The sequence below is a fragment of the Protobothrops mucrosquamatus genome, unplaced genomic scaffold, assembly GCF_001527695.2.
Source record: "Protobothrops mucrosquamatus isolate PMUCROS unplaced genomic scaffold, P.Mucros_1.0 scaffold3231, whole genome shotgun sequence".
NCBI lineage: Eukaryota > Metazoa > Chordata > Lepidosauria > Squamata > Viperidae > Protobothrops > Protobothrops mucrosquamatus.
The window spans coordinates 82,539-99,568 of NW_015389228.1; the positions used below are offsets into that span (position 1 = coordinate 82,539).

At 36.3% G+C, this 17,030-nt stretch overlaps 1 protein-coding gene across 1 annotated transcript in view; it reads right to left on the reverse strand.

Moving 5' to 3' along the window:
* Positions 1–17,030, reverse strand: part of CHL1 (cell adhesion molecule L1 like) — an 84,002-nt gene that overhangs the window by 17,652 nt on the left and 49,320 nt on the right. Inside the window, exons 14-19 of the mRNA XM_015826678.1 lie at positions 10,768–10,892; positions 7,347–7,448; positions 6,922–7,119; positions 5,477–5,547; positions 3,656–3,875; positions 161–276 (exon numbers count right to left, since the gene is read on the reverse strand). Coding sequence (XP_015682164.1) covers positions 161–276; positions 3,656–3,875; positions 5,477–5,547; positions 6,922–7,119; positions 7,347–7,448; positions 10,768–10,892 — 832 coding nt within the window. The remainder of the gene's footprint in view (positions 1–160; positions 277–3,655; positions 3,876–5,476; positions 5,548–6,921; positions 7,120–7,346; positions 7,449–10,767; positions 10,893–17,030) is intronic.

A 17,030-nucleotide genomic window follows, 5' to 3' on the forward strand; every position in this document is an offset into this window, starting at 1 on the left:
AAATTAGATAAATAGGCTTGCATTTTGTAGAAATGCATCATCTAGTTCTTTTACTGATCTGTTTAAACTGATGTTCAAACCCAAGCATTCTACAAAAGCATATTGATAATTCAAGGGGTCAAGGTAAACTGTGGGAAAGCACAGGGAGAACAACATCCACCTTATATCCTCTAAGGTGTCCACGGACCCGATCTTTTGGAATTGTGGACCAGATGACTTTCGCCAGACTGCTATTGATGACTTGAACAATTACATTTGAAGGAGCTGCTTCTGGAACTGAACACAGAGGAAGACAACATTTATATGATATCCTCTATTCAGCAGACAGTAGTAGGTTTTTACTTTGTGCTTACATGAGTTGTAAGTTTAGCATAACATTCAACCATCCTCAGTCTCAGAGGATCTCCTTTGGAAGTGAATGAGAGTTAATGGACTAGAATTTCAAACTGCTCCAGGCAATTCTGAGATGACAGATATGGTATCTTCCTCACACTTCATTAACACATTAATAAATGGAGCAGAGACTCCTCTGGGTTTAGATTTAGGCCTGTGACAGCCATTTGATAACCTGGATTTAAAATGATGGGGCAGTATAATGAAAAGCCACACATATAATCATATGCCAATAATAATAGTGTAATATATCTGATAGCATCTAGCCTAAGCCTTAATGTATGGGCATATATTAGAGCTAGATGCATTAAGCTGGGATTTACTCCAATTGAAGTTAGTGGGACATGCCTTGGAACAAACAGAATTCGACTTTATGAACTACAAATAGGAACTGCAACAAGAAAATCATTCTGGAGTTTAGTTCAAATCAGCCAAATCTGTCTTTCACATTCCCTTTCTTTTCCAGTGAAAGTTGGACCATAAGAAAGGCTGAGTGCAAAAGAATTGAGGCCTTTGAATTATGGTGCTGGAGAAGACTCCTGCGAGTCCCCTGGACTGCAAGGCAATCAAACCGGTCAGTCCTAGAGGAGATCAACCCTGACTGCTCTTTAGAAGGCCAGATCCTGAAGTTGAAACTCAAATACTTTGGCCACCTAATGAGAAAGAAGGACTCATTGGAGAAGAGCCTAATGCTGGGAAAGATTGAGGGCAATAGAAGAAGGGGACGACAGAGAATGAGATGGCTGGATGGAGTCACTGAAGCAGTAAGCATGAACTTAAATGGGCTCCAGAAGATGGCAGAGGACAGGAAGGCCTGGAGGAATGTTGTCCATGGGGTCGCGATGGGTCGAACACGACTTCGCAACTAACAACAACAATCAGATTTCTGTGCTTTCTAAGTAGGTGCAGTCATTCTCAAGATCCTGTATATTTCTTGTTTCTAACTATTGCCCATACTCTTGAAAATAGCAAAGTCATTGATATTGTGTTTTTATATGTTCCCCTTTTTCTCAGAATGCACTAGGCTAGAAAGTGGGAAACCGTGAGTTCAAGTCCCACCTTAGCCATGAAAGCCCAGCTGGGTGAACTTGGGCCAATTATTCTCTCTCAGCCCAGCCCATCTCACAAGGTTGTTGTTGTGGGGAAAACAGGAAGAGGAAGAGGTGCACTGGATATGTTTGTTGCCTTGAATTATTTCTAAAAATAATGAAGGTGGGATAAAAATAAATACAATAAAAATAAATTAAAATAAAAATGCTGTACAAACCTCTTTCAGGCTATTGACTGCATATTAATTTAATTTCTTTACAGCTACTTTCTTTTATTTCGCATGATGAAAAGAAAAGAAGGCAGGCATTTTTTATTTCCCAAAAATCCTTGGTAGGGTATAATTATATTAGAATATCTAATATCTATCTAATATATATATATGAGTATGTGTATAATGAAAGGAGAAGGAAATTGTATAAATTTTTGACTGCAATAGTGACAATCAACAGTTTTACAGCAGGCTAGACAAGTTCATAGTCAATCAGGATATACTAATATTGATGGCAATTCACTACCTATTGAATCATGGGCAATGTGTGTTAAGTGAGGGTTGCTGGTAAAAATAATGAAAGAGCTTTCACATTCCAGTCCGGGTCTATGATGACTCACAGCTGCCAGGTGGACGTGGCTGGGTAGGCATGGTTGGGTGGTTGGAGCCGGGTCACCATGACTAGCTGGGCATGGATGGGTGGGCATGTCTGGATGGATGTGTTCAACTCGATGCCACTCACTTGGTGCAGCTGATTCAGTATGGCCAGGTGGCTAGGTAGGCATGGCTGGGTAGGTGCAGCTGACTCAGCCCTATCGACTCGGGATGGCTGGGTTGGCACAGAACAAGTCACACCAGCTAACTCGATGACAAGTCAGTGCCCCACAAGCTCGCCTCCCCAAACTGCTGGCAGCCAAGCACATGCACACACACACACAAACACACCCACCCCCCACCTCATTCCAAGTTTGGGGACTTTTTGTCAATGTTGCGACAAACTGAACTGAAACTATTTTCCATTTTGTCTTCGTTGCCACAGTTTAGTTTAGAGATTTTAGATGAAGGAGGGGGGAGGAGGATGTTAAGTTTCTCAGTTAGCCATAACAATATTTCTGTGTGAGAATCAAGGTCAGGGTTTTGGTGGCTGAAAATCTGGGAGGAGAGCCCACATTTTGAGATAATTGGTGAATGTGATTTATGGCAGCAATTTGGGGTGGGGATTGAAACTTGTTACTTTGTATCCTGAGGGAGGAGCTTTCAGTCTTGGGTTCACCTATGTAAATGTCAATACTTTTGTTTCCTAAATAAAATGTTCTTTAAGGAAGAAATCTTTGCCTTGAGGTTCTTTTAAATGGTTTCATCTATCGGAACCACGACACAGAGGAAGGAGAGGTCCTTCTCCCCAAACTCAGGCATGATTGGCAGTTTGCCAGCTCAGATGTGGATAAAAGTATCGAATCCTTACCATGCATGCATGGAAATGTGGATTCCCTTTTGAGAAGGACCAGCCTCCTTCATGCAGGACCAGGGAGCTCTGCTCCCCTGCCTCCTCTTCTTGCTTTCCAGAGATCTGTCAAGGCAGCAGAAGTTTAACTTTGCTCCTTTAGAGTCAACCGTGCCAAGTAAGTGGTGTCGAGCCAACCACGCCGAGCCAGCCATGTCCAACTAGTCACAGTGACCTGGCTGTGACCATTCAGCCATGCCTACTCAGCCACGCCCACCTGGCCACTGTGAGTCATCCCATCCCAGTCCAGAAGCTTCTTGGATGAGAAGCAAAATGTCTTCAAAGAAAAACAAGAAAGTTCATTTGCCTCTTGAAAAAGCACTTTTGGGACAGTCATGAACTGGATGGCTGAGAATCTCCATAGATAGACCCAGAGTACTGCATTAGATGGGCCTGTTTCCAGACTCATCAGGTCTCTTGTTATGTCTGGCAATTCTGATGATAAACCCAGAAAAATACAGGATTTCAAGCAACTCCCAAGGTTACCAATATTATCAGAGCACTGACCTGTGAAAATGTTCTATAGCAGAATATTTATCCATAATATAATTTCCACCAGTCAGATCACCTTTCAGCACCTTTGAATTTGAAAAACCATATATATATATATATATATATATATATATATATATATATATATATATATATATATGTGTGTGTGTGTGTGTGTGTGTGTGTGTGTGTGTGTGTGTGTGATTGTTTGTACTTCCATTACTTACTGTCCTCACTTGAATATCCAGTAATTATATTAGGTTCAGGGCCAGATCCATACTTGTTCACTGCCTGGACTTTGATATCATAAGGCACAAAAGTAGGGGTGTTCTGCAAAACTAGGAAATGTTTTTGCACTGTTTCTTCTTCCCATTCACTGGTATCCTGCTGTTTCCAGTTCACTTTGTATTCCAGACCAGGTCCATTTTGCTCCATGGGCTTTAATGGCTGCAAATGAAGTCAAAATTAGAACAATTAATCAGTGTGATGACTTGCCTCCAGAAGTTGTGGGTGCTCCAACACTGGAGTGTATTAAGAAGAGATTGGACAGCCACTTGTCTGAAATGGTATAGGATTTCCTGATCGAGCAGGAGATTGTATTAGAATACCTCCAAGGTCCTTTCCAACTCCATTATTCTGTTAAAATGAATCAAATGTTGCAACACCAACACCATCAACAGCACTATTCTTCAAGGAAGAAACCTTCATTTATATAACAAAACTGACTGTAAATAAGTTATCTGCGGTGTAGTTAATGATGTCAAAACAGGAGGGTAATTAAAGAATGAAAGCCCATCTTTTTAAATACATGATATACTTAATACACATATGCAAAAGGGGGCACAGTTTAAACCAGGGGTAGTCAACCTTGGCTCTTTTATGACTCGTGGACTTCAACTGTCAGAATTCCTGAGCCAGCTTTGCTGGCTCAGGAATTCTGGGAGTTGAAGTCCACGAGTCATAAAAGAGCCAAGGTTGACTACCCCTGGTTTAAATCATCTGGTTGCAACCACCATCTTGACATTGTCCAGACACCTATGGACCCCTTTAAATCTTGAAAAATCTATAATGCTATCTTTCTACATATCAAAGAATGAAATATAATTAACTTCTCACTTTCCTACATTCTTCCAAAAGTGAAATTGGAAAAAGGATACTGTAACAAGGCAAATGTGTTTGTTTATCTATATCATGCCCATCTCTCTATCCAAAGCCTATTAGTGTTTTTTGGGGCTTACTCAATAAATGGCAAACTTCAATTACAGTATTATTATTGTTATTTAATATAGTGAATTTTGGGTGGCTTATAAAATATAACACTAATTTAAGTAATTAAAAACACGAACAGAATGAAACAAGACAGCAGCCATTCAAATAAGGCATGCCAGCCTCTCCTCCCCCAACACAATAACCCTAGGGCTGAGACTAAATCCAGGCTTTTAAAGACTTTTTGGAACTTTGTATGCATAACCAGCATTGTGACTTCATTCACAGGAAATTCAGGAAAATACCAAACTAAGAGAATAAATGCAAAATAGTTAACCTGGTTTTGCAATTCATAGGCTAGAAGGCATGTACCTGGCTGGCAGGACAGTTCAGGAACCATACTAATGATGCACACAGCACTATAGTATGAGTTTTCTTTCTAAATTTTCAGGCAGGAATTGTTACATTTAATGAGGCTTTCCATAAAATTATTATTGGGGGAAGAGAAAATCCAAAGCAGCGTTATTTTGATCAAATAAGTATAAGTTTCACTTATTCTTAGTGACCTCCAGATAATTTTTAAGAGAAATTTACAATTTATCATTGTTGGCCAGAAAATAATAACAAAGAAAAGGCAAGGTGGAAGTTTAGCATGAATTTAAAATATGACAATTTCATCATTTACCCTCACTACTCTTACCAGTGCAGTTTCAAAGCGTTTTCTTTAACCATGACTTATATATTCAATCAAATGTTACCCCACTGTGTGCACTGGAGCTTATTTAAAAGTTGGGTGACATATCATAACAAAAAGTTCCATAACATTTATATAAAATTGTTACCTCCCATGTCATGTTCATCTCATGTGGTTTGGAAGCTTCAATTCTAATGTTTTCTGGGTTCTTATCTGGAGCTGCAATGCAAGAATAATTAAATTAAGCAATTTTTATTTAATCTCTCTATTACAAATATATCCAAGAGCAGTACAATACTTAAGATTTTTTTTAACCTTTAAATTTAAATTTAAATATTTTTTTAAAAAAATCTTTAAATGAAGATTAAAATCCTACATAATGCTCAACTATATGTTCTTATTTTACTTATGGTCTTTATGATGCATCATAATTGATTTGACAACTCCAGTTAAAACTAATCTTGAAAACTCCCTTCCCTCATCTTAAAAAAAATAGTTTGTGGCAAACAAACATGCCATGTTCAGAATTGGATAGGGCTAGGAGAAAAATTAAATTAATAACTAAATTAATTGCCTTTAAAATACTGGCAATTTTAAAATACTAAGAGAGAGAGAGATGATATAGAGAGAGAGATAATAGAAAGAGAGAGAGATGATAGAGATGATAAAGCTAGAGAGAGATTCATTCTTCAAGAAATCAGTTTGTAAATTACAATTTCAAAACCTTCAATATTAACATATGTACTAATTTGCTTTTCTTCTAACAGTTATATTTTGAACTTTCTTTTTCTAGAACAGATACTTCTGCAAGTGATTTTTCCAACATGTTTGCTTGTCTACCTTCCCTTAATATACACATACATTCATACATACAATAAAATGCATGTTTTGTGTCTGTGTGTCATTTATACTTGAAAATCATGTCACAAAATTCTGAAAAGGGCAGAGGAAAGAAAAAAAAACATGCAAATAATATGGATTTAGCCATTTTCATTAAAATGACAGGATTAGAACGAAATAGTAATTTTCACAAAGCAGCAGATGTTAATGGAATTATTTTAAAGAGATGGCTCAGTGGCACTGGAAAAACAGAAAGTATATCATTAATATAAGGCCTGGAACTGGAAAGCTAGGGAAATACACAAACAACATTAACAATTATCAGGGGATTTGAAGTCCGCAAGTCTTAAAGTTGCCAAGGTTGGGGACCCCTGTTATATGAGATCCTTCCTTAGATCATCCAGGAAGGACTAGTCTTTCATTTGTACTTACTTGCGTGATCTCTCTCTTCCAGCTCAATTATAACTTTTTCCAAGAATGACAACCACATTTTAAAAAAAAAATCAAACACATTCAACCCTAGATTCATAATTAAGAGAATACACAAGGGAGTAAAAAATAAAAGGTTCAAAAACAAACAAACCAAAGCGGTTATAATCTTCTATTGCGTATTTAGCTTCTCTCCTCGCCAAAAGATCAAATTGTCAAATGCAAAATAACCACTCTGATAATATAATTAGGTGCATTGCATATCAGTATACCTTCTTCACCGTTTGCAATATAATTATGTACAAAGCAATTAACAACACATACCAGCTGGAGGTGTCTCATATCGTTCTGATGGTTCGCTGGGCTTACTTTTCCCAACTGCATTGACAGATATAACACGGAACTGGTAATTTATATAAGGGATCAGTGGTAAAACAACCGTAGTGTCGTTTTCTAGAAGCCTAATTAATTCCTGCCACTTTCCGGGCTCCCATCGGTTTTCTTCAAATTCCACAATGGATTCTAGAAAGGAGAGGGGGGGGGGGATGCAATAAGCAAAGCCTGTGAATTAAAGAAGCAAACCACCTTGGAACCAGGTGGATGAGAACCGAAAAAGATGATTAACAACAAAGACCTTCAACAACAAATTAATTCGGCGGTGCTTTCATTTAGGATATATGGTTAATTCAAGGCTAATTATTTATTGTCACTTTATAAAAGCCAGACTGTGGCAGAAGAATCCTTCTTACCATTAATTGGGCTATTGTTAACGCTTCCAGGGCTCCAAGATAATCTAATATTTCTCGCCTGTTTTTCGGAGAGTCGGAGGTCCCCTGGTGGGTCAGGGACATCTAAAAAATAGGAAAGAAATGCAAGAATGACTTTTAACTACAGTAGGCAATTTTAAACTCAGCAAACCATAATGAGATTTATCAACAAAGTTCTGTGCAACCCAGAAGGTTGCATTAAAGTTGAGAAACAATTCAAGAAATTAAAACCTGACACAGCTGATAAAAGTAAAGAACTTCACTCCTGGTTTCGTGGGCCTATAACTAGCTTATCTTTAAGAATCAGAAGAAATCAGGGTACCTAGAAGACATCCAAGGTCCCTTCCAGTCCTATGATTTAAAATAGCACGATCAGAGTTAGGTTTAGGCTGTCTGCTGTTAGACTTGATAGAGACAGTGGAACAGAGGCTTCAGAAGTAGGAGGGCTTGTGTTCCCAAGAAAGAAATGAAAGTGAAGAGATAAAAGTCTAAAACACTTAGATTTACTTGACTGAAGCTATCTAAAAGTAGTTATATCTCAGCAGTCCTGTTTTGCTGACTGACTTTGCCCAGCTGGGGTTCCATTAACTACAGCTGACCAAAAATGGGATCAACTTTGGGGTGCAAAGGAGATTTGCCCAATGAAGGGCAGGCAGCCTATATGTCTCACCAGTCAAGAAATTACCAAGTAAACAAATGGAGGTAGGATCAAGCATTGCAAGGCCAAAAAAGAGCAGCAAAGGATCCAGAACAGATCAAATGGCTAGAAGGAATTCAATCCTGGAACAAGTGGACATGAGTTAGAAAACCTCTAACATCCCTCAGCTGTTGCTTTGTGTGTGTGTGGGGGGTGGCATTTGGAACATCTAAATATATGCTATGTCTTTAAAACTGATCAATTAGCCTGCTATGTATAAAATAAATGAATTGCCAGCTCTCAGCAACAGTCTCTACAAGAAAAAAGAAGAATCATCCCACACAGTGGAATAACTTGGGCTTATATAATGCTATCTGTCGAACTTTACATAAGTTGCTTTTTTGATTCAAGTACGAAAGCTGTTCTTTACTACCTGTGGTAAAGTAGTAAGGTTGTTCACAATTACTGTCATTTGGTCCTTCTTTATTACTAGTTGAAGCCCTGACACTATGTTTGAATTAGAATAAACTTCAAAAGGGCTTGACAAGTTCATCTTAAGAATCTTGGAGAAGCTACCTTCTCAAACTCAACCGTGCTTTAAAACAGCGGCTACATCTGTTTTTCAGAAGAAACCACACAAAGCCGTCAGAATAAAAAGCACTACTCAGCCCATCTTCAGTTTGGTGTCCTTCAGTGGCAGAAGAGCACAATTCCCAATGCTTGCAGGTAACAGAATTACTCCGTCAGACTGGCTGATTATCTGTCTTGCTTCCTCTTTCAACATGCATGTGTCTTTCACAAGAAAATACAGCACAAATCATGGAGCCCTTTTTGATATTATCAGCTGTACCCATAGCCTTTCATGTTTCCTAATAGTGTAGAGGGAAAAAAGCTCACTCTCAGTCAGCAAGAGCTGTCTGATGTTTTTTTATCCTTACATCAAAGGAAAGTAATTGTATCTACCCCTGCAATGCTTTAAAGATTGACAGATAGTGTAGAAACAGGTGAATTTATCTGGAAAGCTGCAAATGTGAACCGTAGAACAAAACAGCAACAAAAACAGAACACAGTAGGAATCATTTCTGAAAATTCACTTCTGAGGATTGCTGGGAACCAAAAGAATGAGATGATTTCAAATAGACCTCTAGTTTTAAGGAATAAGGGGCTTTCTTTTTTCTAGTTCCATACTGGCTTCAAGCAAAATTCATTTCTATTCTAGTGGTAATTTGGATGTATTTTTTTTATGTATGACATATATTTCTTTCTGCTCTAACAGAGAAAAATATATATTTCTGCTGTAATAGCTAGAAAAGTTCCCAACAAAGGTCAAATTTTATTTCTTGTCTCAGCCACAATCAGATTCTTATTAAGCAACTGCCCTAGTATCAGGAAAGAAGTGAAATAAATGTAGAGAAGAATACTACATAAATACTTGACTATTAAAGATTGTTAGAAATAGACATCCAAGATCTTTTTAAAAAACCCAGTAAGAAAACCCAGTTTTCTGCTAAGGCTAAAAGAATAGATATAGCATGTTCGGTCCTGTGATGAAATTGGCAGCTAAATATGATTTTAATGCAATTCCAGGGAGGTAAAAGGAAAAGATTAATTTCACCCAGCTATAAATGAATCAAAATTACGCAAGGCTCTTTATAAAAATATCTGAAAATGTGTTCAAACTTAATAAAGAACAATGCTTTTAACAGCTGGAAAAGCCAGGATATCCACATTCAAGGTAAAATAATTTAAGTGACAGTATACTGAGTCATTGTAATATTAAATGGAGCTATTGGAATTATAATCAAACAGCTTTGTTTAATATGTTTAATTGAGCTATTATTTTTCTATCTTCCTTCTCCCTGGAGGTCAGGTTTGAACTTTGTGGCATACATTTCCTTTGACACATTCTATTTAATCAATTCATACACTGTTTATCTCCTGTCAAATATTTGCAAGGGATGTTTGATTTGTTTCCATGCTGCATTTGCAATTATTAATTATTATAATTATTTGCAGTATTTTCTTCATGCTCAATCCTTAAAATCTCAATTCCATGGGTAGCATTATGTCATGCCTCTACTATGAAGATTCAGTTTGCTGAAGTTAAGCCAGCCTGGCTCTGGTAAATGCCTTGGATGGTGTAATGGCATGTTGGAATGACCTTGGGGGAAGAAGGGAAGAGATGCTGCAAGGGAGGCAGGACCCCCAATGGCTTAACCATCAGAGAAAGAAACTTAGAAAAGACCAGGCCTTAATGCATGAAACAATAAAAAAAAGTGGTGGGGGAAGTCTGTATTTTCAGATTTTCAAGATTCTGTTAATGTAGCCTCACAATAAATTAGATTTAGCTCATTTAGTCTTGCCTCTTGTCTGGTTTACCCTGGAGAGATGGGGATATTATGTGCACTGCCTTGAATTACATGACTAAAGAAATAAAATTACATTTAGGAATTGGTTAAAGAAATACAGTAAATTCAAAAATGAAAGTGTTTTAATATCTCTGTTTATGTAATGCATGTAACCTTGACATCTTCATTACTTTTACATCCAGTCAAAAAAGGAGATTGGGAAAAATCTGAAGATTATGTGAGAACTTAGGGAATTTCACTCTAGTGAACCAAACTAACACTGATATTGGGCCCAGAATTGGGAATTGAAGCCATTAATTTGCAGAGATGCACTAAGGATAGGTTTCCCCCAAAATCCAAAGGGATTTAAACTGGCAATATTAATTAGTTTGTGAACAGAAGAACAAAATTCACTTACCCAGGACAATTACACGGGAATCGTCTGTGGCGCTATCCAGCAACGTAGTTCCTTCACAAGTGTACACTCCCTCATCTTCTGGGCCCACATTTTGTATAACCAATGTATCCTTTTTAATAATTATTCTGTAAGGGAAAATACAAATGGCACATCTATATACTAGAACTACATATTTTGCACTTTCCTGAACCATTTACATATGCAGGTTTTTGCTTGTGAAGCAGTCTTTCAAGGAGCAGCTCATCTTTCATCTAATTTGCATATCTATATAAATAAAAATGTAAATGTTCGTTTGTTCAAAATCTTAAATCTCCGAAAGTTCTTCACCGATTGCTTTGAAATTTTGACACAACGTTGCATTCGAATACGCGCATGTTTTTATATACCTACTATTATATAGATGTCACACCTGTGACAGGTAAAAACATGCTTTTTTGAAAAACAGCGCCATCTGTTGGACGTAAAAGCAACACACGCTACGATTTATATCTATATCTGCACAGACAATGGAACAACAAAAAATATTGTATACCCACAAGCATTGTGAAATTAAACATATTACAAACGTGCACTTTCTCTTTTCTTTCTTTTCCATTTAACCAGACTGAGCCACAGCAATGCGTGGCCAGGTACAGCTAGTTATATATAAATTCAATATACATGCATGTGTGTGTGTGTGTGTGTTTGTGTGTGTGTGTGTGGAGAATTTAAAAGCTTTGAAAAGTGGAATTGTCAACTTATGTTAATATAGAAATAATACACCATAATGTATTATTATGGTGTAATAATAATATTTTTCTACCCACATAGGTGATGCAGGCCCCCAGTGTCCTTTCAGAAAGGTGTAAAAACAAGGCTCTACCATGTTTGATCCTTGCCTGTGGCTTATATCAGAGCAAGCAGCTGTGGGGCTGGTCAGCACCCTGAAAGCCCTCTCCCTGCCCTTTAATTAGTTTTCACACTGCTTTTTAATTAACAGAATAATAGAGTTGGAAGGGACCTTGGAGGTCCTCTTGTTCAACCCTGTGCTCAAGCAAGAGACCCTATATCATTCTGGACAAATTGCTGTCCAATCTCTTCTTAAAAATCTTCTGTGATGGAACACCCACAATTTCTGGTGGCAAGTTGTTCCATTGGTTAATTGTTCTCTCAAATAGGAAATTTCTCCTTATTTCTAGGTTGGCACTCCCCTTGATTAGTTTCCATCCATTGCTTCTTGTCCCACCTTCAGGTGCTTTATGTTAACCCCTTAGACATTGGAACACTGCTATGACGTCACCCCACTTCTTCTTTTCACTAGACTAGACATTTTCAGTTCCTCCAACTAGTTTATTTTTTTTTAGCCTCCAACCCCTAATCATCTTTGTTGCTCTTCTCTGCCTCTTTCCAGAGTCTCAACATCATTTTTTATATCATGGTAACCCAAACCGAATGCAGTATTCATCGTTACCTTTTTATATGAAATTTTATATACTGTTTTTTATGTTTTACTATTTTATCTGTACCCCATCCAGAATCCCACTATGAGAGAGAGACGGGAAACTTTAAAACTTGATAAAATAAATAAATAATACTCCATTTAGAGAAACTGAAAATAATTAATATGGTTTGAAAGGGCCACCCAGTCTTCTATGCAACCAGATCCAAGATCCTAAAAGCAGTCCAACCTTCTTTGGGTCAATTCAGTGGGTAGTTTTTTTTTCCCCAGGCCCCTCATTACCTAACATGGAAAAAAATTATAACTGGATTTTTCCTCTATCAAAGTCAGTCTAATTAAAGGAGAAATACATTTTTTTTCATTGTGCTACCATAATTAAATTGAAGAAAACTTATATGTGCAAGCAGGAATACCCTGGAATTCTCATATAGTACTGACAAAAAATAAATGGGATCTTTCACTTTCCATATAAATATATTCAGTTTTCTGGATTATGATATAAATAGCTCCTGAATATTGTAAATATCAACATTTTAAAAGATAAATATGAGACAAACATGTCAGTAGTGTGATGATCCTGCGATGGTTTCACATATGCAAGATGTGTGAGCTCATGCATGATTTGCAACAAATATATACATTTGTATATGGTGTACTACACAAAACGGTTATAAAATTGGAGTAGAATCTCCTTTTTTAAACAATTTTGATGGAGAACTTGCAGATTTATTTTTATTTCAGGAAACATGAATGGCTGCCAATTGAGAATCTCTTCTTAAAAATCTTTAAATATTTTTTCAAATCTAATTAAAAATTGTGTAATATAATCTAATTTGCTGATAATCAAGACATATAACTTATAAACTTTTCAATGTTCCCTATTACCCGTTGATATATAAATTCTAACATTTCACCACTAGAGGTCCTCCTAGGATCACAAAGGAAATTCCTATTCTATTCCAGAACTAAAAGTTAAAGTATTACAAAAGGAAAAACAATTTACTGGTATATTCCAGGCCTTTCATTATTATAAGAAAAATACTTCATTTTATTTTTCATTAAAAATTGAGTGTTTCTTATTCTTATTAAGCTCTCTGTTAGAAATAAATTAAAGCTCTTTTGGTTTTAGAATAAATATTTTATTATAATATTTTATAATGTTATACCTCTCATATTATTTTTACACTCTATAAACTATCTATGTAATTTATATCTTCTAAAGAAATCAAGTGAACATCATCCTTTATACTATCAGCAAATATATATGCTTTCAATTATGTATCTTTCTAAAAATGAAAGTGACTCACTATTGGGCACTGCCCATAAGAAACAATGTTATTTAATTGAATATAAAGGAATCATATTGCTTAAAATGTTTTACGGTTTGTTTTACAAATTTGATGTCTTAATTTCCCAATTTTTCTATTGGCCAACAGGCAATCTGATCCAATTCCTTGTGTTTCAAGAAAGTCATTGCAAGATGCAAATAATAGCACAGTGGTCATGATTTGATTTCTACTGGTGCAGCCCAATGAGTTCTGGAGATAGATGGTTATATAACAGAAAAGGAAATTCTTCTTTTATATTTTGTTCTTGCCAATTTGCCTGTAACCACTTAGGGACTGAGATTGCACTGCTGGGGCTTTAAAGACAGTTGCCTCAGTCTTCAACTGGTGCAATTGACCACCTCTTAATAGAAGAAACATTTTAGCTTCTTTCTTGTGACCCACTTTATGGTGTGTGTAGACTAGGAATGAGGATATTGTATAGTGATAATGGCCATTGTGCATTTTTTGGCCCTGTGATCATTGTGTGATATAATTTTTTTTTCCTATTCCTCTTGTGCTCTTCATTTTATTCCTTTGTTGGTTGTATAGCATGAAGTCACAGTTAGTCCTAATGCAGAAGTGACCCCAAAGCACAGCATGATGAGAGCCAGTTTGGCCTAGTGCAAGGATGGGCAGCTGTGGCCCCTTTACAACCTGTGGACTTCAAGTCCCAGAATTCCTCAGCCAGCANGTCTTGTCCTACCGGCAAAAGTAATTCTTTATATGAAACTTTATCCAATTTAACTCCCCTAGATATCCCCTCTATCATCTGTCCTGGACTTGTCCAGATCGGAATCTTATAATTTAATCCATAATAATACTTCTTCCACACTCGAAGTAAAGCACTTCTCAAAATATGAGCCTTAAAAATTCTATCTACTTTTTTATCAAAAATTAAATATGCCTGCCAACCAAATAACAAATCCCATCCTTCAAGAGAAAGAATATTTCTATTTGTCAAATTTAACCACACTGCTTCTTAATTAACAGAATAACAGAGTTGGAAGGGACCTTGGGAGTCCTCTTGTCCAACCCTGTGCTCAAGCAAGAGACTCTATATCATTCTGGACAAATTGCTGTCCAATCTCTTCTTAAAAAACATCTGTGATGGAACACCCACAATTTCTGGAGGCAACTTGTTCCGTTGGTTAATTGTTCTCTCAAATAGGAAATTTCTCCTTATTTCTAGGTTGGCACTCCCCTTGATTAGTTTCCATCCATTGCTTCTTGTCCCACCTTCAGGTGCTTTATGTTAACCCCTTAGACATTGGAACACTGTTATGACGTCACCCCCACTTCTTCTTTTCACTAGACTAGACATTTTCAGGTACTCCAACTAGTTTTGTTTTTTTTTAGCCTCCAACCCCTAATCATTTTTGTTGCTCTTCTCTGCCTCTTTCCAGAGTCTCAACATCATTTTTTTATATCATGGTAACCCAAACCGAATGCAGTATTCACCGTTACCTTTTTATATTTCAAATTTTATATACTGTTCTTATGTTTTACTATTTTATCTGTACCCCATCCAGAATCCCACTATGAGAGAGAGACGGGAAACTTTAAAACTTGATAAAATAAATAAATAATACTCCATTTAGAGAAACTGAAAATAATTAATATGGTTTGAAAGGGCCACCCAGTCTTCTATGCAACCAGATCCAAGATCCTAAAAGCAGTCCAACCTTCTTTGAGTCAATTCAGTGGGTAGTTTGTTGTTTTTTTTCCCCAGGCCTCTCAATACCTAACATGGAAAAAAATTATAACTGGATTTTTCCTCTATCAAAGTCAGTCTAATTAAAGGAGAAATACATTTATTTTTTTTTGCATTGTGTTACCATAATTAAATTGAAGAAAACTTATATGTGCAAGCAGGAATACCCTGGAATTCTCATATAGTACTGACAAAAAATAAATGGGAACTTTCACTTTCCATATAAATATATTCAGTTTTCTGGATTATGATATAAATAGCTCCTGAATATTGTAAATATCAACATTTTAAAAGATAAATATGAGACAAACATGTCAGTAGTGTGATGATCCTGCGATGGTTTCACATATGCAAGATGTGTGAGCTCATGCATGATTTGCAACAAATATATACATTTGTATATGGTGTACTACACAAAACGGTTATAAAATTGGAGTAGAATCTCCTTTTTTAAACAATTTTGATGGAGAACTTGCAGATTTATTTTTATTTCAGGAAACATGAATGGCTGCCAATTGAGAATCTCTTCTTAAAAATCTTTAAATATTTTTTTTCAAATCTAATTAAAAATTGTGTAATATAATCTAATTTGCTGATAATCAAGACATATAACTTATAAACTTTTCAATGTTCCCTATTACCCGTTGATATATAAATTCTAACATTTCACCACTAGAGGTCCTCCTAGGATCACAAAGGAAATTCCTATTCTATTCCAGAACTAAAAGTTAAAGTATTACAAAAGGAAAAACAATTTACTGGTATATTCCAGGCCTTTCATTATTATAAGGAAAATACTTCATTTTATTTTTCATTAAAATTGAGTGTTTCTTATTCTTATTAAGCTCTCTGTTAGAAATAAATTAAAGCTCTTTTGGTTTTAGAATAAATATTTTATTATAATATTTTATAATGTTATACCTCTCATATTATTTTTACACTCTATAAACTATCTATGTAATTTATATCTTCTAAAGAAATCAAGTGAACATCATCCTTTATACTATCAGCAAATATATATGCTTTCAATTATGTATCTTTCTAAAAATGAAAGACTCACTATTGGGCACTGCCCATAAGAAACAATGTTATTTAATTGAATATAAAGGAATCATATTGCTTAAAATGTTTTACGATTTGTTTTACAAATTTGATATCTTAATTTCCCAATTTTTCTATTGGCCAACGGGTGATCTGATCCAATTCCTTGTGTTTCAAGAAAGTCATTGCAAGATGCAAATAATAGCACAGTGGTCATGATTTGATTTCTGCTGATCCAGTCCAATGAGTTCTGGAGATAGATGGTTATATAACAGGAAAGGAAATTCTTCTTTTATATTTTGTTCTTGCCAATTTGCCTGTAACCTCTTAGGGACTGAGATTGCACTGCTGGGGCATTAAAGACAGTTGCCTCAGTCTTCAACTGGTGCAATTGACCACCTCTTAATAGAAGAAACATTTTAGCTTCTTTCTTGTGACCCACTTTATGGTGTGTGTAGACTAGGAATGAGGATATTGTATAGAGATAATGGCCATTGCCACGTGTTAATTGTGCATTTTTTGGCCCTGTGATCATTGTGTGATATGAATTTTTTTTTCCTATTCCTCTTGTGCTCTTCATTTTATTCCTTTGTTGGTTGTATAGCATGAAGTCACAGTTAGTCCTAATGCAGAAGTGACCCCAAAGCACAGCATGATGAGAGCCAGTTTGGCCTAGTGCAAGGATGGGCAGCTGTGGCCCCTTTACAACCTGTGGACTTCAAGTCCCAGAATTCCTCAGCCAGCA